Source organism: Salmo trutta, chromosome 22, assembly GCF_901001165.1.
Source record: "Salmo trutta chromosome 22, fSalTru1.1, whole genome shotgun sequence".
Taxonomy (NCBI): domain Eukaryota; kingdom Metazoa; phylum Chordata; class Actinopteri; order Salmoniformes; family Salmonidae; genus Salmo; species Salmo trutta.
This window is the reverse complement of record NC_042978.1, coordinates 48,281,877-48,309,791: the sequence shown is the minus strand read 5'-3', so window position 1 is coordinate 48,309,791 and position 27,915 is coordinate 48,281,877. Positions and strand designations below refer to the sequence as shown.

At 44.0% G+C, this 27,915-nt stretch overlaps 1 protein-coding gene and 1 non-coding gene across 3 annotated transcripts; one reads left to right on the top strand and one right to left on the bottom strand.

The window, feature by feature from the left end:
- Nucleotides 1-763: 763 nt before the first annotated feature.
- On the bottom strand, nucleotides 764-26,277 carry LOC115158867 (rho guanine nucleotide exchange factor 5). 2 transcript variants are annotated; one of them, XM_029708264.1, is made up of 14 exons: nucleotides 26,134-26,277; nucleotides 18,814-19,039; nucleotides 17,735-18,735; nucleotides 17,183-17,556; nucleotides 16,596-16,756; nucleotides 16,308-16,460; nucleotides 13,090-13,219; nucleotides 12,908-12,982; nucleotides 10,022-10,111; nucleotides 9,722-9,873; nucleotides 9,250-9,423; nucleotides 2,754-2,827; nucleotides 2,296-2,400; nucleotides 764-1,076 (listed from the first exon to the last, which is right to left on the bottom strand). In XM_029708264.1, exons 2-14 carry the CDS (start codon nucleotides 19,008-19,010, stop codon nucleotides 889-891), a joined length of 2,874 nt encoding a protein of 957 aa, XP_029564124.1. In that variant the 5' UTR covers nucleotides 19,011-19,039; nucleotides 26,134-26,277; the 3' UTR covers nucleotides 764-888. The 2 variants fall into 2 exon arrangements, with proteins under 2 accessions (XP_029564124.1, XP_029564123.1); XM_029708263.1 differs by having other exon boundaries at nucleotides 17,735-19,039.
- Nucleotides 8,060-8,113, top strand: LOC115159025 (U7 small nuclear RNA). The gene has a single exon (XR_003868820.1). It is a non-coding gene; the product is annotated as a U7 small nuclear RNA (small nuclear RNA).
- Nucleotides 26,278-27,915: the final 1,638 nt, after the last annotated feature.

Below are 27,915 nucleotides of genomic sequence, written 5' to 3'. Positions count from 1 at the left end.
CTGAACATTATCAACTGACTGAAATACATCAAGACAGTGACTCGTTATATCTCATCTGCATCCCAAATGGCAACCTTTTCCCTATATAGTGCACTACTTTTGACCAGAGCCCTATTGGCCCTGATCAGAAGAAGTGCATCATGCAGGGTTTTTCCAACCCTGTTCCTGGAGAGCTACCCTCCTGTAGGTTTACACCAGGGCTTTCCAACCCTGTTCCTGGAGAGCTACCCTCCTGTAGGTTTACACCAGGGCTTTCTAACCCTGTTCCTGGAGAGCTACCCTCCTGTAGGTTTACACCAGGGCTTTCCAACCCTGTTCCTGGAGAGCTACCCTCCTGTAGGTTTACACCAGGGCTTTCCAACCCTGTTCCTGGAGAGCTACCCTCCTGTAGGTTTACACCAGGGCTTTCCAACCCTGTTCCTGGAGAGCTACCCTCCTGTAGGTTTACACCAGGGCTTTCCAACCCTGTTCCTGGAGAGCTACCCTCCTGTAGGTTTACACCAGGGCTTTCCAACCCTGTTCCTGGAGAGCTACCCTCCTGTAGGTTTACACCAGGGCTTTCCAACCCTGTTCCTGGAGAGCTACCCTCCTGTAGGTTTACACCAGGGCTTTCCAACCCTGTTCCTGGAGAGCTACCCTCCTGTAGGTTTACACCAGGGCTTTCCAACCCTGTTCCTGGAGAGCTACCCTCCTGTAGGTTTACACCAGGGCTTTCCAACCCTGTTCCTGGAGAGCTACCCTCCTGTAGGTTTTCAATCCAACCCTAGTTGTAAGTAACCTAATTCAGTTTATCAACCATCTAATTATTAGAATCAGGTGTGAATGCCCTAATATAAGGGATAGATAGAGTGCCATTTGGGATGCAGCCCTCGTTCAGAAAGACCCTTCCTATCTGAAGCAGGCAGTTGCCTGGGGAACAGTGTGCCGTCGGTTCAGGATGCGGTTGGCAGTCTGTAAAACATGGTAGCGCTGCCTGAGGTGTTTTCTCTGGATGTACTCATTGGTGACCTGCACCGCACAGTAATCCGGGAACCAGCCCCGCTCACCGTCCACAAGTCTCCTGCCCTCTAAGAAACCTGGGATAGCGAGACATGTTGTTAGTGGGGGGTATGAAGATGGACTTGCTAGACATGATACAAGCAGTACTGCGATTGGAAAAAGCAAATTAACCCGTAAAATCACATTGATTTATATTTCCCTTTTTTACATCCACAGGAAATTGTCCTAAAGTGCTTTACAGTAACCCGACCTATACCCTATACCTCAAAGGGCAAGCAGAAGCACAGTGGCAAGGGGAAAAACTCTGTAGAAGGAATACACCTTGAGAAGAACTATCTTAGAATTAGGAATTAGAATATTAGCATGGAACCTTCTTATGATGGTCCAAAAGTCAGCCATGTTGGTCAGGGAGTTGGTCAACCATAGTTTACCAGGGCTGTGATAAGATATTGTGTAAAACAATGAATGTGAAGAATTTATCTGCGCTGTATGTGTATTAGCTAGCTAGTCAATATATTTTTTTAATCTACAATGACGGTCTACCACGGCCAAACCCAGACGATGCTGGGCCAATTGTGCGCCTCCCTATGGGACTCCCAATCACGGCCAGTTTATGATACAGCCTAGAATTGAACCAGGGTCTGTAGTGACACCTCTAGCACTGAGATGCAGTGGCTTAGGCCGCTGCACCACTCGGGAGCCCCCAACATTCTGTTCAAATAATACAGTCAAAATGATAGGACTTATACAAATTGTAAATGCAACAAGTACTGATATTGTATCATATAACAGCACTCACAGCATTCAAAGAAAACTAAATCTGAGACATTATAGGCTGTTTACATATATTTTAGAGGCTATTTACAGAAAATTGGTATACAACCCATTTAAACTGTATTAATAATTATATATCAATATTTTAGGTTGACTTTAATTCCATTATACAATTTCTGATATATCACATGCCTTACTTGTATTGTCCTGCGTGAGTAAAAGCAGGAAATGCGTGACCTATGCCTCTACTGCCATTCAATCCAAATAGACTGGTTTTGTATTTCTCCCTGACCAAGATGGCTGCCATTTTCACCCAATTCGGGTACTTTGAGGGTTTATGACATAGAACCTGTAGTAATTTAATAGGATCTCTATGGGAACTAGACTCAGCGGGGGGGTGGGGGGGGGGGGGGGGGGGGTGGGGGGGGTGGCGGCCCCATCCTCCTCTGGCTGTACCCGGTAGAGTAGTAGTAGTACCTGAGTGAAGAACACTGTCATGATTTTCTGGTCCACATAACTTACCATCAGTAGTTTTCTGTATAACATTGATGGTATCACCCAGCTGTATACTCAGTTCCCCTGGCTGCTGTGCTATGTAGACCTCCGTGCATCGTACCTGAGGACAGTCTGAGACAGGCAACGTGTTTATTAAGGTTCTAAATATGTGTGTTTATAAATGTGCATTACACCTTATAATATGTGTTGTTATTCGTTTTAAACACAATAATGAGTGAATAAACAGAAGTCACATTGAGGATGCCTATGGAACCTGAATAATTTGTACTAAATCTCTGCCGTATATAGTTGAGTGTTCTGACCTCTAGTGGAAAGAAGAGAAACAACATGGCCTTTGAGATAATCTGACAGTACAGTAGGCCTGTGCAATTTCCATTTAGAGGCAAAAACACGATCAGGGTCCAATGTAATTTATTCCTGAGTTATCTGTTGGTAGAAAGATATGGTCCCTGAATGACACTCACCCCATTCTTCATAGATTCCTTCCATCCCGTCCTCTCGACGACTCAACACCTCCATCCAAGTTATCTTCTCTGCTCTACAGCAGCGGAAGACAAGAAGTAAAATTGTCACACTCAGGGCTCTAAAACATTTTTCTCTATTGATAGCACTGGTGCTGCCAACTAAAAAAGCTAGCTGCACCAAACATTATTTAGCACCAGAAAAATGAGCTGTGCTTTATAGTCTATGGTACTCAGAAGCTGCGGTACTGCAAAGCCAGTGACTTTCCCTTAATCAAGCTTCTCACAGGTTTCAAGGGAAGTGAACACTTCTGCTATCTCACTCAGCCTCAGCCTTCATCAGGACTGAGGTGTATTTTACAGGTGCCTGGCTGGACTGGGGCCTGATTGGATAGTTCAGAGCCTCTGCTCTTTTCTATCAATATCATGTCATGAAATGAGAGGGAGGAGGCAAGGCAGGCAGGGGGCAAAGAGGGAGGGCATGGTTAAGTCAAGGCTTGGTATTAAAAGATGCTTATGGAGTGTTTGTGGATCACAAAAGCGTGATTGGCTCGTTTCCCAAACTGATTTTAATTCAAACAAACGAATAAATTAAAAGATTATAAGAAGTGAAGAGATAAACAAAAATGTGTTAATTCTGGTAATAACAAGTTAGTAAGATGTTGGTCATAATAGCAAGTTTTTTATTTTACATGTATTTTTTATTTTACCTTTATTTAACCAGGCAAGTCAGTTAAGAACAAATTCTTATTTTCAATGGCGGCCTACTGGGGAACAGTGGGTTAACTGCCTTGTTCAGTGGCAGAACAACAGATTTTTACCTGGTCAGCTCGCGGATACGATTTAGCAACCTTTCGCTTACTGGCCAGACGCTCTAACCACTAGGCTACCTGCCGTTGGTAACTTAGTAAGATGTTAGTGGTGATAACAAGTTAGTAAGATGTTAATTATGCTAATAACAAGTTAGTAAGATGTTAATTATGGAAATAACAAGTTAGTACGATGTTAATTATGGTAACAACAAGATAGTAAGATGTTATTGGTAACAACAAGTTAGTAAGATGTTATTGGTAACAACAAGTTAGTGAGATGTTATTGGTAACAACAAGTTAGTGAGATGTTATTGGTAACAACAAGTTAGTAAGATGTTATTGGTAACAACAAGTTAGTAAGATGTTATTGGTAACAACAAGTTAGTAAGATGTTATTGGTAACAACAAGTTAGTAAGATGTTATTGGTAACAACAAGTTAGTGAGATGTTATTGGTAACAACAAGTTAGTAAGATGTTACTGGTAACAACAAGTTAGTGAGATGTTATTGGTAACAACAAGTTAGTAAGATGTTATTGGTAACAACAAGTTAGTAAGATGTTATTGGTAACAACAAGTTAGTGAGCGTTAATAAAAGGAACGAGGGATGCGAACCCTGGGTTGGAGGATATAGATACGAAACTGGGTTAGGGTAAGGACTAGGGTAGGGTACTTAATAAATAGCATAAACTTATTAGTAAACAGTAGAAAGGTTGGTAGGAAAGTACACAGAGTAAAATACTACTTGAGTAAAAGTCTAAAAGTATTTGGTTTTAAATATACTTAAGTATCAAAGTAAATGTAATTTCTAATATATACTTAAAAGTGTCACGCCCTGATCTGTTTCACCTGTCCTCGTGATTGTCTCCACCCCCTACAGGTGTCGCTTATTTTCCCCAGTGTATTTATCCCTGTGTTTCCTGTCTCTCTGTGCCAGTTCGTCTTGTCTGTTTCAAGTCAACCATTGTGTTTTTCCCGTGTTCCTGCTTTTTCTATTCTCTTTTGCTAGTCCTCCCGGTTTTGACCCTTGCCTGTTTTCTGGACTCTGTACCCACCTGCCTGACTATTCTGCCTGCCCTGACCTCGAGCCTGCCTGCCACACTGTACCTCCTGGACTCTGAACTGGTTTTGACCTTTTGCCTGTCCGTGACCATTCTCTTGCCTACCCCTTTTGGAAACGTATAAATATCAAAGACTCAAACCATCTGCCTCCCGTGTCTGCATCTGGGTCTGGCCTTGTGCCCTTATACTTAAGTATCAAAAGTAAAAGTATAAATAATTGAAAATTCCCTATATTGAGCAAACCAGATGGCACCATTTTCTTGTTTTTTTATTTATGGATAGCCAGGGGCACACGCCAACACTCAGACATAATTTACAAACAATGTCACGCCCTGACCTGAGAGAGACGGTTTATTTCTCTATTTTGTTAGGTCAGGGTGTGGGGTGGGCATTCTATGTTTTGTATTTCTTTGTTTTGGGCCTAGTATGGTTTCCAATCAGAGGCAGCTGTCTATCGTTGTCTCTGATTGGGAATCATACTTAGGCAGCCTTTTCCCACCTGTGTTTGTGGGTAGTTGTTTTCTGTTTAGTTTTCTGTACCTGACAGAACTGTTGGTTTGTTTTCGTTTTGTTATTTTGTTCGAGTGTTTCATTAGTGAAATAAAATCATGAACACTCATCACCACGCTGCGCTTTGGTCCCCTCTCTACAATAGCTGTTACAAACAAAGCATTTGTGTTTAATGAGTCTGCCAGATCAGAGGCAGTAGGGATGACCAGGGATGTTCTCTTGATAAGCGCATGAATTTGACCATTTTCCTGTCCTTCTAGCCATTCGAAATGTAACGAGTACTATTGGGTGTCATGGAAAATGTATGGAGTAAAAAGTACATCATTTTCTTTAGGAATGTGGTGAAGTAAAAGTAAAAGTTGTCAAAAATATAAATAGTAAAGTACAGATACACCAAAAAACTACTTAAGTAGTACTTTAAAGTATTTTTACTTAAGTAGTTTACACCACTGCTGAATGCAGTTTAATTTCTTGGTTCTGGATTCTTTGCAGTCGGTTCATTTGTGGTGTGAAGGCTGTGATCCAAGGAGAATAGTGTGTACTCGAAGAGTAATCTGATGTAGCTAAAATATACTTTTAAAATGGTTTCCGTTGATGCTCCATTCTTTCCACAAAGTGCTTTCAGGTGATTGGTCCTCTGCCGTCCCTCTTTCTCAACGTTCCCAATATGGGTCATCAACAACATATTGCTTTGAAATGTTACCCCTAGAAACTTTGCATCTTTTTCTATTTGTATTATTTAATTTGGAGAGTTATGGGTTCCTTTGGTTTGCGTTTCTGGTGAATAGGACACACTGTGTCTTTTGAGGGTTGAGTTTCTCTTTGTTTCACCATTTTTCTCCTTTCTTCTATGTTGAGTTTCTTTGGAAGCTACTTGTGGAAACTTGGAGCTGGTCCAGTAGCAGAAGTCGTCCGTCGGCAAAATCGTGCTACTTGTCAGACAGAAGGTGGATGTCTGAGATGTAGATAATGAATAGAAGTGGGCTGAGGACTACACCTTGAGGGACTCCAGCTTCTGGGGTGAATGGTGTGGAGAGATGGCTTGTCTTACAGCTTAGAGGTGGAGACGTTTTTTTTTTTGCTGTGTATTCCCACTGTGATTTGTCGTTAATCCATATAGGAGACCATTTTGAAACACAAAAGTCTCCTTAATAATTTCAACTGTAAATCTCTAATGAAGGCTGAATGTGTTGATTTAACAATAAAGAAGTGTTTGTATCAACTTACTGTCTGTCCTCCAAGAGTTGCTGAATGTATAGACTGCTCACTATGTATGCTGCTCAAATAATAATACAATTGTAACAACAGCCAGAGAAAACTGGACACAAAACAATTATGATAAAAATTTAACAACTTTGCTTGCTCACAATGGCACACATATAATTTTGTCATTTAATTTGTTATCAGGTTGAACATTTTTCCAGGTGTGTGCTACAAAATAAAAATTCCAGGTCCCACAGCAAAATGTACAGATGTAGGATCTTAATTGTATTGCTCTTTTGTTGCTAAGAATTTTCCTGCACAGAAGGAAATGCAAACTTGAAGTGTAATCAAGGTTTAAAAAGGCTTCTAAAGTTTGTCATTTCAATTTCAAAAAGTCAGACTTGATTTGCCCTTAAGAAAGATTTATCAACCCCTACAAAAAAAATATATTAATTACAATCCAAATAATTCACTTTTCCTGTTGCTGCAGGATTATTTTTCTGCTGTATCAAATTGGCTCAATTTAAGGTCCTTAATTTGCATGCATATGTGTCGCAATTTAGAGCCCTGATTTGTGATAAAATGTAAAAAAAAAAAAAAAAAATGTTTAAGTTCAAGTCCCTTGTAGGCAAATGTTTTTATGTTTGGGAAAGACCAAAGTGTAATGGGTTTGTGCTGGTGGCAGGGAAGTCAGGCGCAGGAGCACGAACTTGGTATAAACGGAGTCGTTTAATAAGTGCTCACAAAACTCAGAAAACAAAAATATACTAAATAATAAAAGTGGGTACAAAAACCCGTCGCGCACCAGAACATAACTTGCACATCACATACAAACAAACAATCACCGACAAGGACATGAGGGGAAACAGAGGGTTAAATACACAACATGTAATTGATGAGATTGGAACCAGGTGTGAAGGAAGACAAGACAAAACCAATGGAAAATGAAAAATGGATCAGCGATGGCTAGAAGGTCGGTGACGTCGACCGCCGAACACCGCCCGAACAAGGAGAGGGACCAACTTCGGCAGAAGTCGTGACACAAAGCAAGAAGGACTTTCCATTACTTCCAAAATGAAGGGACACCATTAAATATTTTAAGGGGCAGTGATAGCCTATTTTAAAGCATTGCTGAGATCGCTTTCTTTCAGACCATATGGGGCCAATCGATCGACTGGTCATCAGGAGTATCCCACATGAAAAAATACTACAGTTTACTATAGAATACTATAGTACTTACTATAGAATTCTATAGAATTTTGAAGTAAACTGTAGTATACTGTGGAATGATATACTACACACTGTACTATCCATTGATTGTGTAGTGCTTACTTTAGAATTAGGTAGTAAACTGTAGTATACTGTAGAATACTATAATACACACTACAGTATCCCTCGATCATGTGTAGTACTTATTATAGATTTTCGCAGTTTACTGTAGACTACTACAGTATTTGTTGCAATAAATACTACTGTAATTTCGCAAACACACTAGTGTCTGCAAAAACACTACAAGTTTTTAAATCTAGTAATACTACAGTATTTAATTTCTCCTTTAGCCCACCCATTCCGCTCCCCCATGTCCCAATTTGTGCCACCCATAAGTGAGAAACTTGCATGCCAAGTATAGATCATATATTCTGTTCCCTACAGGTTATAGAAAAGAGCAGAAGCTCTGAACTATTTGTTCAGACTGCAGTTCTACCTACCTAGAGGTTATGGAAAATGTGCTCTTTTTGTATTTGTCCAGTAGGTTTCCTCAAGGAAAAAGGCCCTACTTATACTGTATGTCAATGTCAAAGATAATAAAACAAAAACACTATTAACTGTTACATCTGCTACTGCCACGCCCTCTACTGCTCATCCTGTGTCTCCTTGACCTGCCGCCACTCCTCCAGTGCTCTCTCCCTCTCCCTCTCCCTCTCTCTGTGTGTGATTGTGTCGGGGCGGAGACAGGTGTGCTGGAGTCAGAGCAGATCCCCACCAGCTGCAATCTGTTCCATAATCAAGACCTCTACAAATACTCAGTCCTGCCACTTCCTGCTCAGTCAATGTTTCTAGCCATTTGTTACTATTTAGTTCCTGTTATCCTGTTGTTCCTGTTTTCCTTGCCTGACACGGTTTTCCTCTCCTCTACGGTTCTGCCCGCTCTGCCTCTGGTCCCTGTCTCCAGTCCCACGTCTCGTCATCCTGCTACTCTGCCCTGGATTCCCCACTCTGCTATTCTCTTGGATTCCCCTCCGGACCTGCTTACCCTGTCCCAACCCCTCTCGCTCCAGCCTCAGCCTCCGCACCTGCTTTCCAGCAACCCCCCCCCCCCCCCAAGCTTCCCCTGGCCTGCACTCCATCTTCCCCCCTGTGTTTCAATAAATACCTTGGTTACTTCATCCCAGTCTCCTCGTCTGAGTCTGCTCTTGGGTTTCCCTGTTCCACTCCGCGTAACAATTAACTATATTACTACTACAGTATTTATACTATAGTAGACCATAAATACTACAGTATAATACAGTCATGTCCGCAAAAACCCTACAGTGAATACTATAGTATATAAATATAGTAATACTACAGTATTTATACCATAGTATACAGTACTATAGTATTTTTTATGTGGGCTAGTGTAGTAGTACTGCCTGTCTGATCCATAGATATACATATTCTGTGTGGTTACATGCTTCATTGGTCTGATCTAGGATGTGTAAACTAACTCACTCGGAGGTGGGCGCAGCAGGAACTAAGATGTGGTTTTGCTGATCTATAGGATATGTGGTAAACTCACTGTGTGGAGGCCTGCAGCAGGAACTAAGATGTGGTTTTGCTGATCTATAGGATATGTGGTAAACTCACTGTGTGGAGGCCTGCAGCAGGAACTAAAGATGTGGTTTTGCTGATCTATAGGATATGTGGTAAACTCACTGTGTGGAGGCCTGCAGCAAGAACTGAGATGTTGTTCCCCTCTGGTTCTTCAGCAGAGCTAGGCAGAACATCCTCTCCCGTGAAGCACACACCAAATCCTCCTTCTCCTCCAGTCCTTCACTCACCTCTATCAGGGAACGGTGGACATGATCCCGCACCACAAACCGATCCATGCTGAGATACAATAACATTTTGATATCAGGCACAACAACATCATAACAGTCAGTGGTATTGTAACTTGAGACTGAAACGGAGACTGTATAGTAAGTGTAAGATGATACATGTGGCTCAGTTGGTAGAGCATGGTGTTTGCAATGCCAGGGTTGTGGGTTCGATTCCCACGGGGGACCAGTACGGAGACATTTTTTTAATGAAATGTATGCATTCACTACTGTAAGTCGCTCTGGATAAGAGCGTCTGCTAAATGACTAAAAATGTAAATGTAAAATGTAATGATACATCCACCACAGACCTTTTCCTAGTGGTCACCAGCAGTAGGTCATTGAAGAGGAAAAGGTAGATGTGACAGAGCTTCCGGTGACCAAAGATGTTCTCTTTCTCTGACAGCTGAGCTAGTTGCCCCTGTCTCACTAGCCAACGAGAGGAAGACACCAGGGGAAGGGCCTTGAAGAGGGAAAAATACACGTGTTTAAGATTTGATTAAGAGTTCTAGTTAAATCTCATTCTCGGATCTCTACTGATTTATCCTTTATCACCATTTAATGCTACTTAATTGAAAATCAAAATCGTATATTTAGTCATTTTTTTTCACCTTGCATTCAAACTCAGTTTTGTTGGCGATGTGAACGATTTCCTCCATCATCTTCATCCTCCCCACCTCCCTATTGCAGGCCTCAACTACCTGTGGGGTCAGAGGGCACGATGCGCTCAATGCCATTGGGTGGAAATTGTGTTCGTCCCGTGTGTCTAATATTATAATGTATTGTAATTAGAGCTGTGGCGGTCACGAAAATTTCATCAGCCGGTGATTGTCAAGCAAATAAATGTCGGTCTCATGTTAATTAACATAAACACATTTAGCATCTCCTGGCTTCCACACACAGCCTACAAGCCACTGATACAGACCTTTGGAACATCTACATTTTAAAAAGTCTAATAAATCCATTTAATAAAGCCTACACCGTCACAATAAATCCCTTATTTATTTTAGACAGGTCTAAAGAAACATTATGATATGAAGAAAATGTTGTCTATTTCAGAAGAACAGAATCACATACTCTGAGTTGTCCTTATGTTAATTCCTGATGTGGCTATACCATATGGCTGTGGGCTACACTAGTTCATTTAGCAGTCAAGATGTGCTTAGAATTCTGTGGCATTATTTTAAATTATAGTAACAAGAATACAAGTGAACAAAGCTGAATAAACTACAAAGGATATTTTCTCCAAACGATGAGGGAGTGAACACATGTGGCTATTCTGTGTTGAGCGGGTTAATAAAGAAATAGGTCCTCCTATATGCTTCATTTAAAGTAATGAATGTAACTTTAGATGTTCTACAAACGTTGGGCTATATGTTTAGATTTTTAATACGCTGTAAGGCTGAATGACGAGACTCGATGGGACTCGATGAGAGACAAACGTCCCCTTTGTGTGGCCGTAATGCACCCTAAAATGATCCATGCTTTTGGCGACCAGTGGCGGTTGTGCCCTTGACCCAGAGTGTGGCATTGTGCCCTTCATCCCGGAAGGTGCTCAGAAGCACCTCTCACTCACATGGCTCACGTGATCGGGTCTTTCTCACAGGCTACAAGTGAAGAAAGACACATCGGGGACGCACAACTGCGTGCGTCCTTGTCCAATTCCGAGGTGCATATTGGAAGAACTGTCCACATTTACTTTTCGTCAGCAAACAAGATGAGTAGGCCTAACGAACAGCAAAAGCACTAGCACTATGTCAATATACTATTCCCCATAGTAGTTGACGGTGCTTATGTATGCCAGTTAGGCTCTACACCCCTTGTAAAGTGGATTAATGTGCTAAATTTTAAGAAGTTATTTGGCCACTTTAGTTGTGATACAAACCTCAAATCAAAACATATAGGCCTATGGGCTAGGTTACATGAGGTGTGTGACCATGATTAGAAAAAGTCACACAAAAAAAGGCATTGTTTCTTGCTTTACCGCTGGGCATCATTTACAAGTGATAATATATAATTCACAAACGATAGGCTTTATTGTCACCCATCAGACTATTCTTGATTTAATCTTGTCTTTACATGTACTAAATAATATATGTGTGAAATTTGTTTGGATTTAGAATGGACCATAATCATGCACCTTTCTCCAAACAGGGGCATTGGAAAAAATACCTGTCATCTATGCACTTAAATACCGAATGAAGGACGCTTTTCCGTGGTTCATTTTCATGCCAGCCAGGCAGGCTATCGTCCTGTAGTAAAGATAAGCAATGTGCTTAATATTAGGAAAGTTGAGAAATAAATATAGTAGGCCTAGCCCATAGAATGCTGATGGGAACCTCCTCTTTTTAATGGAGGCCATCGCTCTGTTTTCTCGCGCAATTGCATAGCCTATAGAAATGTTGCACAACATGAGTTCATGGGCTCTCATGAAGTGTTTGATTCGATTTTCGATTACATTTGTATTGATGTCAGAGTGATTAGAGGGACAATAGAGTGCAGTTAGCAAGTTTGGTAGGCTACTAATGACCATCAGCAGCATCAGAGCTTGGAGAAGCCTAGTTACCGTGACTAAACGGTCATGTGGATTTTGACTCCCTTCATGACTCGTGACCACCAATGTGGCGGTAATATGGTCACCGCAACAGCCTTAATTGCATTGTATTTCTTTTTAATTTATTTAACCTTTATTTAACCAGGAAGGGCTCACTGAGATTTAAAATCTCTTTTTCAAGAGCGTCCTGGCCAAGATAGGCAGCACCAAGTCATTCCAAAAATTACAGACAAACAACATGAAAAACTACAAGTAATCTAGTAAAAACCATAGAATTCACAAGAGTATAACAAAATCAAAAACAGCAAATTAAAAACATTGACAGGTCAGGGAATCAGTCTCAAAATCATTCATCAGTGATTTAAAAATACCAATTGGGACAAGTTCTTCCAGTTTAAAAGTATTTTGTAAGGCGTTCCAAGACGATGGTGCAGAGTACATAAAAGCCCTTTTACCAAATTCAGTTCAGACATTTGGAACAGTTAGCAGGAAAAAGTCCAGCGAATGAAGAGAGTACCCACCACATTTCTGAACAATAAAACTGCCCAAATAAAATGGTAGTAAACCCAAAATGGCTTTGTAAATAAAAGTATACCAGTGACTGAGCCTACGAGTGACTAGAGAAGGCCAGCCAACCCTGGTATACAAAGTACAGTGGTGCGTAAAGGTTTTGCATTTTAAAATAAATCTCAAAGTGCCATGGTAAAGGGTGTCAATTGATCTCAAACACTGAGCGGAAGCATTCACATATAAAATATCCCCATAGTCTAGTAAAGGCATAAATGTAGCTGATACTAGCCTCCTTCTGGTTTCAAAAGAAAAACAGGCCTTATTCCTAAAATAAAATCCCAATTTCAGCTTAAATTCTTTTTGGAAGTTGTTGAATATGCAATTTAAAAGAGAGGCCGTAATAATAGGTAATAATAGGTGAAAAGTTGTATACCTTTATGAGTGCTCTCAGTGCTTTCTCTGCAGACACCTGCCTCTCTGACCCCCGCTCTGTACTCTTCAAAATGTTCTAGGAACAGGAGTACAGTCAATATGAATCTGCATTATCTTGCATAATGGCAATACCAGGTCATATTTACTTAATAGGGTACAATGTAACATCTCTACACCTCTCACCTCTATGAGGATCTTGAGTCGTGTGATCCTCTGAAAGGGAAGGACCAGGAAGGACTTCAGGGGCAGACGATAACAGCGTTGGTCGTCTTGTAACTTCCTTAATATTTCCATGATCTGGGGGTTCTCCCTCCTGCTCAGGGACGCATTAGAGTTACAAAACAGATATAAACAAAGTCTCTGTTGTAGCATAATACACTACAGTACCAATAATGCTCTGTCCTGTCCCACTACCTGTCACACCCTGATCTGTTTCACCTGTCTTTGTGCTTGTCTCCACCTCCCTCCAGGTGTCGCCCATCTTCCCCATTATCCCCTGTGTATTTATACCTGTGTTCTCTGTTTGTCTGTTGCCAGTTCGTTTTGTTTGTGAAACCTACCAGTGTTTGTTCCCCTGTTCCTGTCAGTTTCCCTGCTCCTGTTTTCCAGTCCTTCCTGGTTTTGATCGTTTTGCCTGCCCTGACCCTGAGCCTGCCTGCCGTTCTGTACCTTACCCCACCTAACTGGATTATTGAATCCTATCTGCTCTGACCCTGAGCCTGCCTGCCGTTCTGTACCTTACTCCACCTTACCGGATTATTGAATCCCATCTGCCCTGACCCTGAGACTGCCTGCCGTTCTGGACCCTTTGCACCCTCCCTGGATTATTGACCCCTGCCTGCCTTTGACCTGTCGTTTGCCTGCCCCTGTATTAGAAATAAACTGTTGTTTCTTCGACACTGTCTGCATCTGGGTTATACCTGAAACGTGATAGTACGAACTCGCCATGACTGACCCAGCAGACTCGGACCAGCTCCACAACGCCCTCTCCTCCCAAGGAGCCACCATTGGAAGGCACGAGGAGTTGCAGACCTTAGCCGAACGCCACGACCAAGCATTGAACACATTGCTGGAGAAATTTTGTGGGTTGTCTAGTATGCAGGCTACCACGACGGTAACCTCCCAGCCCCTCGGTTACCCGGCTGTTGCAGTGCCGTCCCCCCGCTTACTTCCCCCGGAGCATTTCGATCGAGAGTCGGGCAGCTGTCGGGCGTTTCTCGCTCAGTGTTTACTCATCATCGAGCTGCAGCCCTTCTCTTTCCCCTCGGACCGCTCTAAGATAGCATACCTCATCACACTGATGTCTGGGAGGGCTCTCGCCTGGGCTATGGCGTATGGGAACAACAGTCTGGAGGAGTTCGTAGCAGAGGTAAAGAAGGTTTTCGATGCTCCATTGTCTGGGAAAGAGGCTGCCCGGAAGTTACTCCAGCTTCGGCAGGGCTCCCACAGCGTGACGACTTCAGTTCTGGATGTAGGCAGCTGAGAGTGCCTGGAACCCGGAAGCACTGTTTGACATGTTCCTGCACGGAGTTTCGGAGGAAGTAAAAGATGAGCTTGCTGCCCTGGAACTACCGACGGATCTCGATTCGCTCATCGCCTTGACCATTCTGATCGATGGGCGACTACAGGAAGAAAGGAAGGAGAGGAGATTCGATTTCACTCACCTGTCCAAGGAATCCACCTCGCTTCTGAGGTATCCCGGAAATCCCTGACGGCTCCGTTGCCGAGAGAACCCGAGGCTACCCAAGTTCCTCCGAGAGTCTCCAAAGGCTGCCGATTCACCTCTTCCTGAACACTTTTTTTGGTTACTACATGGTTCCATATGTGTTATTTCATAGTTTTGATGTCTTCACTATTATTCCACAACATAGAAAATAGGAAAAATAAGGAAAAACCCTTGAATGAGTAGGTGATCTAAAACTTTTGACCGGTAGTGTACATTGTGGACTGCTGGGTTCATAGCTGCTGGGTTGATCCGTCTTTCTGCCTCCCCCACCGGTGCAGGGTTCTTCTTTTTGGAGAAGAAGGGCAAAACCCTGTGCCCGTGCATCAACTATCGAGGTCTTAATGACATCACGGAGAAGAATCGCTACCCGCTACCTCTCATCTCCTCGGCCTTTGAGCCGCTCCACGGTGGGGACGAGTGAAAGACTGCATTCAACGCAGCCAGCGGCCGCTACGAATACCTGGTCATGCCCTTTGACCTTACCAACATCCCTGCTGTGTTCCAGGCTCTGGTTAATGATGTTCTCAGCAACATGTTGAACCGGTTCGACTTCGTCTACCTCGATGACATCCTCGTCTTTTCCCGCTCTGCCCAAGACCACGTCCTCCACATCCGACAGGTTCTCCAACGCCTCCTGGAGAACCAGCTTTTTGTAAAAGCAGAAGTGCGAATTCCATCGCTCCACCATCCCTTTTCTGGGTTACATCATCGCTGCAGGGAGCGTACAAATGGATCCCGGGAAGGTGAGAGCGGTGATGAATTGGCCTCAGCCTACATCCAGAGTACAGCTGCAGCGGTTCCTGTGTTTCGCCAACTTTTACTGCCGCTTTACCCGGGGCTACAGCACCTTGGCTCCTCGTCCCGGTTCTGGAAGGCGTTCTGCACCCTCATTGGGTCGTCAGCCAGCCTGTCCTCAGGGTTCCACCCCCAGTCCAACGGCCAGTCGAAACGAGCCAACCAGGACCTTGAGACTACTCTGCGCTGCCTGGTCTCCGCACCACCAGGAGCCAGCAGCTTGTGTGGGTCGAATACGCCCGCAACACCCTTCCCTGCTCTGCCACGGGTTTATTACCGTTCCCTGGGGTATCAGCCCCAGCTCTTCCCTGAGCAGAAAGAAGAGGTCGGCATACCTTCTGCTCAGATGTTTGTCCGCCGCTGTCGTCGAACTTGGAGGAGAACCCGTTCGGCCCTCCTCAAGACCACCTCCAGCCTGCCTGCCGTTCTGTACATTGCCCCACCTACCTGGATTATTGACCCCTGCCTGCCCTGACCCTGAGACTGCCTGCCGTTCTGGACGCTTTGCACCCTCTCTGGATTATTGACCCCTGCCTGCCTTTGACCTGTCATTTGCCTGCCCCTGTATTAGAAATACACTTTTGTTTATTTTACACTGTCTGCATCTGGATCATACCCGAAACGTGATACTACCAATACAACTGACACACGCAATGAGCACATCTGAGACCAGGGCTCTTTCTAAATTAAGTTTTTCCTTGATTCCTTGCATCCTCTCTCTTCGCATCCTTCACAAATCGCATTGGATGAGAACATCCCATGTCCCTCCCCTCTAGCCATCTCCTCCAATGTCTTTTGAGGAGAAGGTGAGGAAAGAGGATTTAAGTAAAGAGGAATTGGGAAAGAGCCGAGGCAATATTAACCAATTTTCTTCACATACCCCAGGTTGTGCATGGTCTGTTCCTGGTAAGGCATGTTACGGATGTAGTCCACATAGGCACCAAAGTGGCTGCTGGTGTGGCGATGGATGACATCACACAGCATGTCACATAGCAGGTTAGACTCTAGCTCCTTCTTCATCGCATCTAAAAATCTGACAACACAACGATCTTCTCAGATCAGTCCTCAAAGGCACAACAAGCTAATGCATTGGTCTTTGTACAGGTAAGACTAGTAATGGAGTCTTGCACCCTTAGATTGGCGCCCAATGTGCAACAGGCAGGCTTACTTCTGGCTAATCTCCCTGATCTTGGCAATACTAGAGAAAAGAGACTTGTGGTCTCTGGGTGACAGGGCTAGACGCAGGGTAGATGACTTCATGAAATGGTTCACAGCGACACCCAGCCTCTCCAGGTAGGACTGCTCTGTTGTCACCACCTCATACATACTCTGGGACATGAGAGAGAGGAGGGAGGGAGACAGAGAGAGAGAGAAAGGGAAAGGAGGGAGGGAGACAGAGAGCGAGATAAAGGGAGAGAGGGAGGGAGACAGAGAGAGAGAGAAAGGGAGAGGAGGGAGGGAGACAGAGAGCGAGAGAAAGGGAGAGAGGGAGGGAGACAGAGAGAGAGAGAAAGGGAGAGGGGGAGGGAGACAGAGATAGGAAGAGAAAGGGAGAGGAGGGAGGGAGACAGAGATTGGAAGAGAAAAGGAGAGGAGGGAGGGAGACAGAGAGAGAGAGAAAGAGTGAGAGATCCAATGCAGTTATCCATACAATGGTGTCAATCAATCACAATGAACAAGACACCTATTGGAAAAAAAAGGCTTAGATAAATGTTTTACTAACAGTATAGAAAACACACTGATGATACTGTATACCTCCTGTAGCAGCAGCTCTTGCTTGTTGAGGTACGGCAGTATTCCGCTCTCTTGCACCAGTCTGCGTTCCTGCCACAAGGTTTCTAATAATCCGTTTTTCTCTCTGCAGTTTGCTTTCAGCTTGTCTGTCACAGCAGTGTTCAGCCTCTCCTGGCTGCCTCTTGGAAGCTGTGTATAATGCAAATCAGCTACTGAGCCCTCAGTGTCAATGACAACCATGTATCCAATGTTTCTGTTCTCAGTGTTCATGTGGACCATTCTCTGAACAATACTGTTTATTTTTAAAGTTGGGAGGAGCTTGTTAGGGGGAGGAAGTCTTTGGACGGGGTTGGTGCGTAAACATAAGGGCTCCTCCATATGTCCTGCTACCAGACCTGTTATGGAAACAAGAAAGCTGTCATGATACTGTATCCGTCAAAGTATTAGAGATGCCAATGTACTGTGTTCACTAGTAAGTTTCAAGTTCATGCGCCGTCTGTAATGAATACATTGGAAGTCTTACCAGAGCTCTCACAGTAAAGACACAATAGTTTAATAAATGAAGGGTCCTACCTGAGTCTCTGCTGTGTGGGTTAAGTGTTGGTCCGACTCTGAGACGAAGCTTTGGAACAGGTGTGAACCCAATAGAAGCCCCTTGTTCCTCCGCAGGTGTTGGTCCGACTCTGAGACGAGGCGGCTTTGGAACAGGTGTGAACCCGATGGAAGCCACTTGTTCCTCCGCAGGTGTTGGTCCGACTCTGAGACGAGGCGGCTTTCGAACAGGTGTGAATCCGATGGAAGCCCCTTGTTCCTCCGCAGGTGTTGGTCCGACTCTGAGACGAGGCTTTGGAACAGGTGTGAACCCGATGGAAGCCCATTGTTCCTCCGCAGGTGTTGGTCCGACTCTGAGACGAGGCGGCTTTGGAACAGGTGTGAATCCGATGGAAGCCCATTGTTCCTCTGCAGGTGTTGGTCCGACTCTGAGACGAGGCTTTGGAACAGGTGTGAACCCGATGGAAGCCCATTGTTCCTTCGCAGGTGTTGGTCCGACTCTGAGACGAGGCGGCTTTGGAACAGGTGGGAATCCGATGGAAGCCCCTTGTTCCTCCGCAGGTGTTGGTCCGACTCTGAGACGAGGCTTTGGAACAGGTGTGAACCCGATGGAAGCCCCTTGTTCCTCTGCAGGTGTTGGTCCGACTCTGAGACGAGGCGGCTTTGGAACAGGTGTGAACCCGATGGAAGCCCCTTGTTCCTCCGCAGGTGTTGGTCCGACTCTGAGACGAGGCTTTGGAACAGGTGTGAACCCAATGGAAGCCCATCGTTCCTCTGGAGGTGTTGGTCCGACTCTGAGACGAGGCTTTGGAACAGGTGTGAACCCAATGGAAGCCCATTGTTCCTCTGCAGGTGTTGGTCCGACTCTGAGACGAGGCTTTGGAACAGGTGTGAACCCGATGGAAGCCCATTGTTCCTCTGCAGGTGTTGGTCCGACTCTTAGACAAGGCTTTGGAACAGGTGTGAACCCGATGGAAGCCCATTGTTCCTCCGCAGGCGTCGGTGAAGATGCAGATTGGATCCTGGAAGAGCCAGAGTTCATAACTTCAGATGAAATAGAGTCCCCCTGGCTATTGATGAGGGGTGGTAGGGACTTGTACCTGGTCAGTTGTCCCTTCTCCTGACCATGGTCCCCTGCTTCACCTGTACAGGTGTTCCTGTTCAGGACAGTTACAGTGTCTGTGGCCACGTGACATCGTTCCCTTCTGGGCTGGGGTTTGGGTGGAACCCGGAAGGGAAACGGGCCTTTAGGAAGTAGAGAGGTTGGTAGGAGCCCTGATGTGTTCTCAGTACCCATGCAGACCTTTTTGGATCTCCAAAAAACACCTACAGGAATGTGAAGAAACAATGTGTATGAGGTGACTGGCTCCGTGTATGAGGTGACTGGCTCTGTGTATGAGGTGACTGGCTCTGTGTATGAGGTGACTGAATCCGTGTATGAGGTGACTGGCTCAGTGTATGAGGTGACTGGCTCAGTGTATGAGGTGACTGGCTCAGTGTATGAGGTGACTGAATCCGTGTATGAGGTGACTGAATCCGTGTATGAGGTGACTGGCTCAGTGTATGAGGTGACTGGCTCAGTGTATGAGGTGACTGGCTCAGTGTATGAGGTGACTGGCTCAGTGTATGAGGTGACTGGCTCTGTGTATGAGGTGGCTGAATCCGTGTATGAGGTGACTGGCTCAGTGTATGAGGTGACTGGCTCAGTGTATGAGGTGACTGGCTCTGTGTATGAGGTGGCTGAATCCGTGTATGAGGTGACTGAATCCGTGTATGAGGTGACTGGCTCTGTGTATGAGGTGGCTGAATCCGTGTATGAGGTGACTGAATCCGTGTATGAGGTGACTGGCTCAGTGTCTGAGGTGACTGGCTCAGTGTATGAGGTGACTGGCTCAGTGTATGAGGTGACTGGCTCTGTGTATGAGGTGACTGGCTCTGTGTATGAGGTGACTGGCTCTGTGTATGAGGTGGCTGAATCCGTGTATGAGGTGGCTGAATCCGTGTATGAGGTGACTGAATCCGTGTATGATGTGACTGGCTCCCTGTATGAGGTGACTGAATCCGTGTATGAGGTGACTGAATCCGTGTATGAGGTGACTGGCTCAGTGTATGAGGTGACTGTCTCCGTGTATGAAGCGACTGGGTCTTTGTAGGTATTGTAGGTAGCAATAGGTATTGCTGTCATGCTATGTTATTGCCTTGCTATGTTGTTGTCGTGATGTGTTTTGTCCTATATTTATATTAAGTGTATTTTTATTTTTTATCCCAGCCCTCGTCCCCGCAGGAGGTCTTTTGCCTTTTGGTAGGCCGTCATTCTAAAGAAGACTTAACTGACTTGCCTAGTTAAATAAAGGTTAAATATATATATATATCTTTTTTAAATAACAAATTTGAAAGAGGACAGAAAGTCCCTTCCCCCACTAAGTTCCACAGAGGAAACCTGCAAGTGGCCTGTACAGTCAACACAGTTTTACAACCAGGAACTGTAACAGACAGCCGATCTCACCCTGCCCCTGCTTGTTGGCAACTGTTCTAATGACAGTCATAGGATGCGTTCCAAATCACACCCTATTCCCTATGTAGTGCATAGAGCTCTGGTGAAAAGTAGTGCACTAGCTAGGGAATAGGGTGCCATTTGGGATGTAAACAGAGACATTACATCTTTCGGTAAACATTTTATGGTAGCCTGGAGCTTCCAACCCAACTACCCTCAATTAAAAGCTAATAACAGAGGAATTTAACTGTGAAATGGCCTGGTGTGGCTGGGTGTGAACAGCTGGGTTAGTTCCCTCAGAATGAGCTAATGGAGTTTTGCATCTGCGGAAGCAATTAGCCGGCACTTTTGTGAATAGGTCTTTGTGTAGAGAAGCCATATGTATGAATCGTCTCAGAGGAAGAGGGCTGAGTTAGGATCAGTTTTCATTTTAGATCACATATTTCATTGACGGGAGGGACCTGATCCTAGATTCCCACTCCTACTCTGAGATGCTAGATACATACTACCCCAGAGAAAACTCCTCGTTCCTCTCCCTTTTTTGTAAATATTTTCTTATTTATTTCATTTATTTTTACTCCTTTTTCTCCCCGGTATCCAATTGGTAGTTACAGTTTTGTCCCATCGCTGCAACTCCCATACGGATTCGGGAGAGGTGAAGGTCGAGAGCTGTGCTTCCTCCAAAACACAACCCAGCCAAGCCGCACTGCTTCTAGACACAATGCCCGCTTAACCCGGAAGCCAGCCGCACCAATGTGTCAGAGGAAACACTGTACACCTGGCGACCGTGTCAGCGTGCATTGTGCCCGACCCGCCACAGGAGTCGCTAGTGCGCAATGGGACAAAAACATCCCTGCCGGCCAAAACCTCCCCTAACCAGGACGACGCTGGGCCAATTGTGCGCCACCCCATGGGTCTCCCGGTCGCGACAGAGCCTGGACTCGAACCAGGATCTCTAGCACTGAGCCACTCGGGAGCCCCTGTATTCCTCTCACTTTTAAAATACATGTACATGTAGGAACGGTAAGTGCATTGAGCTGAAGGCAAACAAATACTGTAGCTGGATTTGACAGAGATATCGCACGTACAGTACCAGTCAAAAGTTTGGACACACCTACTCAATCAAAGGTTTTTCTTTACTTTTTCTATTTTCTACATTGTAGAATAATAGTGAAGACATGAAATATGAAATATCTCATATGGACTCATGTAGTAACCCAAAAAAAAGTGCTGAACAAATCAAAATATATTTTAGATTTTAGATTCTTCAAAGTATTGCCTTGATGACAGCTTTGCACACTCTTGGCATTCTCTCAACCACCTTCACCTGGAATGCTTTTCTAACAGTCTTGAAGGAGTTCCCACATATGCTGAGCACTTGTTGGCTGCTTTTCCTTCACTCTGGGGTCCAACTTATCCCAAACTATCTCAATTGGGTTGAGGTCGGGTGATTGTGTATATATAAAATAACTTTTCTACTAAGCCATATATACAGTACTTCCATAAATTTTTTCAACTGGTACTGGGGAGCTTTAGGCAAGTCTTGTGTAGAAAATAGTAAAAATAAAGAAAAACCCTGGAATGAGTAGGCGTGTCCAAACATTTGACTGGTACTGTAAGTCAATGGCTTCATTCTCATTTACGGAGCTCAAAGACTGTTAAATAACAAAACAAAACAAAACTCGTGACGAAGGCTAAAATAAGTCCCTTCTCTATGGCCAAACATACTTTTTTGTTGTTGTCTTAATTAGATTTTAGGTTCAAGACATAACAGAGAAGGACAATAGATCTTCAATTACGAATGGACTTGCAAGCCCCGTCTCCAGACCACACTTTCACATAACCATTTATGTAGTCTGAAAAAATACATTGCACAGTTTGATAGAAATCAAGTGGATCAAAACAGATACAATCCCACTGTGCAAATACTGGTTGTGATTTCAACCCCCCCCCCCAAAAAAAAATCCATATGATGATGTGGTATCAATGTGGAAAACCGAATGGATTTGCTAAAAGTCATCAACGTAAGGCCATTTTGTCTTTTTTTTCCACCCAACTTTGAACTTTTAACCTTGATTTCACGTTGAATTAAAACGTTAGTTAACAACTCAATCTAATGTAAATCCAAACTAGACGTTGAACTGACCTCTGTTCCCATTGGGATGGGTCTGTACTGAGTGTCTGTACTGAGTGTCTGTACTGAGTGTCTGTACTGAGTGTCTGTACTGAGTGTCTGTACTGAGTGTCTGTACTGAGTGTCTGTATTGAGTGTCTGTACTGAGTTTTCTGTATTGAGTGTCTGTATTGAGTGTCTGTACTGAGTGTCTGTATTGAGTGTCTGTACTGAGTGTCTGTACTGAGTGTCTGGACTTGGGACGGTAGTCATACCATACAATACTGATATCAGATGAAATGAAAGCAAAAGTTCAGTGGCTTTGTCAATATCTAAAAACACTGCTACAAAATTAGACAATTACTGCGCCAAGAGCCAGTCCAATGACTACTGTATTAGCATAGTAATACACAATGCCCTGTTTCACCCTACCACGTAGACAGGATATTAGCATAGTAATACACAAAGCCCTGTTTCACCTTACCACATAGACAGGATATTAGCATAGTAATACACAACGCCCTGTTTCACCCTACCACGTAGACAGGATATTAGCATAGTAATACACAAAGCCCTGTTTCACCTTACCACATAGACAGGATATTAGCATAGTAATACACAAAGCCCTGTTTCACCCTACCACATAGACAGGATATTAGCATAGTAATACACAAAGCCCTGTTGCACCCTACCACACAGACAGGATATTAGCATAGTAATACACAAAGCCCTGTTACACCCTACCACACAGACAGGATATTAGCATAGTAATACACAAAGCCCTGTTTCACCCTACCACATAGACAGGATATTAGCATAGTAATACACAAAGCCCTGTTACACCCTACCACACAGACAGGATATTAGCATAGTAATACACAAAGCCCTGTTTCACCCTACCACACAGACAGGATATTAGCATAGTAATACACAAAGCCCTGTTTCACCCTACCACATAGACAGGATATTAGCATAGTAATACACAAAGCCCTGTTGCACCCTACCACACAGACAGGATATTAGCATAGTAATACACAAAGCCCTGTTACACCCTACCACACAGACAGGATATTAGCATAGTAATACACAAAGCCCTGTTTCACCCTACCACATAGACAGGATATTAGCATAGTAATACACAAAGCCCTGTTACACCCTACCACACAGACAGGATATTAGCATAGTAATACACAAAGCCCTGTTTCACCCTACCACACAGACAGGATATTAGCATAGTAATACACAAAGCCCTGTTTCACCCTACCACATAGACAGGATATTAGCATAGTAATACACAAAGCCCTGTTTCACCCTACCACATAGACAGGATATTAGCATAGTAATACACAAAGCCCTGTTTCACCCTACCACACAGACAGGATATTAGCATAGTAATACACAAAGCCCTGTTTCACCCTACCACATAGACAGGATATTAGCATAGTAATACACAAAGCCCTGTTACACCCTACCACACAGACAGGATATTAGCATAGTAATACACAAAGCCCTGTTACACCCTACCACACAGACAGGATATTAGCATAGTAATACACAAAGCCCTGTTTCACCCTACCACATAGACAGGATATTAGCATAGTAATACACAAAGCCCTGTTACACCCTACCACACAGACAGGATATTAGCATAGTAATACACAAAGCCCTGTTTCACCCTACCACATAGACAGGATATTAGCATAGTAATACACAAAGCCCTGTTTCACCCTACCACACAGACAGGATATTAGCATAGTAATACACAAAGCCCTGTTTCACCCTACCACACAGACAGGATATTAGCATAGTAATACACAAAGCCCTGTTACACCCTACCACATAGACAGGATATTAGCATAGTAATACACAAAGCCCTGTTACACCCTACCACATAGACAGGATATTAGCATAGTAATACACAAAGCCCTGTTACACCCTACCACATAGACAGGATATTAGCATAGTAATACACAAAGCCCTGTTTCACCCTACCACATAGACAGGATATTAGCATAGTAATACACAACGCCCTGTTTCACCCTACCACATAGACAGGATATTAGCATAGTAATACACAAATCCCTGTTTCACCCTACCACACAGACAGGATATTAGCATAGTAATACACAAAGCCCTGTTTCACCCTACCACATAGACAGGATATTAGCATAGTAATACACAAAGCCCTGTTTCACCCTACCACATAGACAGGATATTAGCATAGTAATACACAAAGCCCTGTTACACCCTACCACACAGACAGGATATTAGCATAGTAATACACAAAGCCCTGTTACACCCTACCACATAGACAGGATATTAGCATAGTAATACACAAAGCCCTGTTACACCCTACCACATAGACAGGATATTAGCATAGTAATACACAAAGCCCTGTTTCACCCTACCACACAGACAGGATATTAGCATAGTAATACACAACGCCCTGTTACACCCTACCACACAGACAGGATATTAGCATAGTAATACACAAAGCCCTGTTTCACCCTACCACACAGACAGGATATTAGCATAGTAATACACAAAGCCCTGTTTCACCTTACCACATAGACAGGATATTAGCATAGTAATACACAAAGCCCTGTTACACCCTACCACATAGACAGGATATTAGCATAGTAATACACAAAGCCCTGTTACACCCTACCACACAGACAGGATATTAGCATAGTAATACACAAAGCCCTGTTTCACCCTACCACATAGACAGGATATTAGCATAGTAATACACAAAGCCCTGTTTCACCCTACCACACAGACAGGATATTAGCATAGTAATACACAAAGCCCTGTTTCACCCTACCACACAGACAGGATATTAGCATAGTAATACACAAAGCCCTGTTACACCCTACCACACAGACAGGATATTAGCATAGTAATACACAAAGCCCTGTTTCACCCTACCACATAGACAGGATATTAGCATAGTAATACACAAAGCCCTGTTTCACCCTACCACACAGACAGGATATTAGCATAGTAATACACAAAGCCCTGTTTCACCCTACCACACAGACAGGATATTAGCATAGTAATACACAAAGCCCTGTTACACCCTACCACACAGACAGGATATTAGCATAGTAATACACAAAGCCCTGTTTCACCCTACCACATAGACAGGATATTAGCATAGTAATACACAAAGCCCTGTTTCACCCTACCACATAGACAGGATATTAGCATAGTAATACACAAAGCCCTGTTACACCCTACCACATAGACAGGATATTAGCATAGTAATACACAACGCCCTGTTTCACCCTACCACACAGACAGGATATTAGCATAGTAATACACAAAGCCCTGTTACACCCTACCACACAGACAGGATTAATAACAGTAAGTCCATGGACCCAGTGGGTGCATCTCTTTTATACGCTCACTAAGGAAGTAGTACAGGAGATAAGATAGGCAGGGAAAGTGAATGTTTTCATGTGTGTCCTTGGATCTAAACATTTGACTAAAAATAACAGTAGCCTCTTTGGAGAAAAAAAAAGTTCATAGTATGACATGAACTTCATCTACAACAAAGCAACCAACACAACTTCACTGCTGAGTTCTGAACTGTAATTACTGTTGATTAAGTACAGCCAGAACACATTTTGGTGGTAGCTATAGAATTAAAGATATAGCTTTATTTATTGTACACCCTATTGCACCTGAATTCATATCACATATCTGCAGCTATCAATCAATGCTGATTCTTGCCTGAGGACTCTGAGGGGTAAAGTCGTCTAGTATGTGGCTCAGTGTTATAAACAGCAGCCGCAAGGTTCCCAAACTCACCTCGGGTTCTGACAGTCCAAATCCACAGTGTTTTCCGTAGCAGTTGTCTCTCACAGTATGTTGCTATCCCTTTCCCTGAGTTCAGCACAATGAAACAGTCAGTCTAGTCTATCAGACATAACATAGTGCATCAGCACAGGCCCGTATAGTCTCTCTCTTTGTGAACCTGATTCAGCCAATGTCTGCACACTAGCAGATACTTAAGGGGGGGGGGGGGGGGGGGGGGGGGGGGGGTTTAACTGTAAAAATGATGGGAATACGGAGTATGAGGGAGACTAGTCTCTACCTGTCGAGCTGGCTCACATCCAGACATCCAAGCTACAGAGGTATAATCTATCCAGACATCCGCCTTGCCTCCCACCATTTTTAAAATGCTCTGGCTTAACAGCCTAGGGTTTGGTTTTAGAGAGTAAGAAAGGCATGAGAGGACCCACAGGGCAGGAAATCACCCAGGAGAGGCCTTGTCTCCACATAGAGCCTCAAATCAAATCAAATTTTATTTGTCACATACACATGGTTAGCAGATGTTATTGCAAGTGTAATGAAATGCTTGTGCTTCTAGTTCCGACAGTGCAGTAATATCTAACAAGTGATCCAACAATTCCACAACAATGACCTAATACAAACAAATCTAAGTAAGGGATGGAATAAGAATATATACATATAAATATATGGATGAACAATGACCAAGCGGCATAGGCAAGATGCAATAGATGGTATAAAATACAGTCTATACATATGAGATGAGTAATGCAAGATATGTAAACATTATTAAAGTGTGCCAGTGATTTCATATCTGTATGTTGGCAGCAGCCTCTCTATGTTAGTGAAAGTTGTTTAACAGTCTGATTTTTTTTAACCTTTATTTAACTTTTTTTTAACCAGGGCAAGTCAGTTAAGAACAAATTCTTATTTTCAATGACGGCCTAGGAACAGTGGGTTAACTGCCTTGTTCAGGGACAGAACGACAGATTGGTACCTTTCTAACCACTAGGCTACCCTGCCGCTACCCTGATGGCCTTGAGATGGACGCTATTTTTCTGTCTCTCGGTCCCAGCTTTGATACACCTGTACTGACCTCGCCTTCTGGATGGTAGCAGGGTGAACAGGCAGTGGCTCGGGTGGTTGATGTCCTTGATGATCTTTTTGGCCTTTCTGTGACATTGGGTGCTGCAGGTGTCCTGGAGGGCAGGTCGTTTGCCCCCGGTGATGCGTTGTGCAGACCGCACCACCCTCTAGAGAGCCCTGCGGTTGTGGGCGGTCAATGGCCGTACCAGGCGATGAGGGTTTTAGATGACAAGCCAAATTTCAGAAATCCTCCTGAGGTTGTGGGTGGACCATTTCAGTTTGTCCGTGATGTGTGCGCAGAGGAACTTGAAACTTTCCACCTTCTCCACTGCTGTCCCGTCAATATGGATTGGGGCGTGCTCCCTCTGCTGTTTCCTGAAGTCCACGATCATCTCCTATGTTCTGTTGACGTTAAGTGAGAGGTTGTTTTCCTGACACCACACTCCGAATGCCCTCACCTCCTCCCGAAAGTCTGCCTCGTCGCTGTTGGTGATCAAGCCTACTACTGTTGTGTCGTCTGCAAACTTGATGATTGAGTTGGAGGCGTGCATGGCCACGCAGTCATGGGTGAATAGGGAGTACAGGAGAGGGCTGAACACACACCCTAGTGGGGCTCCAGTGCTGAGGATCAGCGAAGTGGAGATGTTGTTTCCTACCTTCACCACCCTGGGGGGCGACCCGTCAGGAAGTCCAGGACACAATTGCACAGGGCGG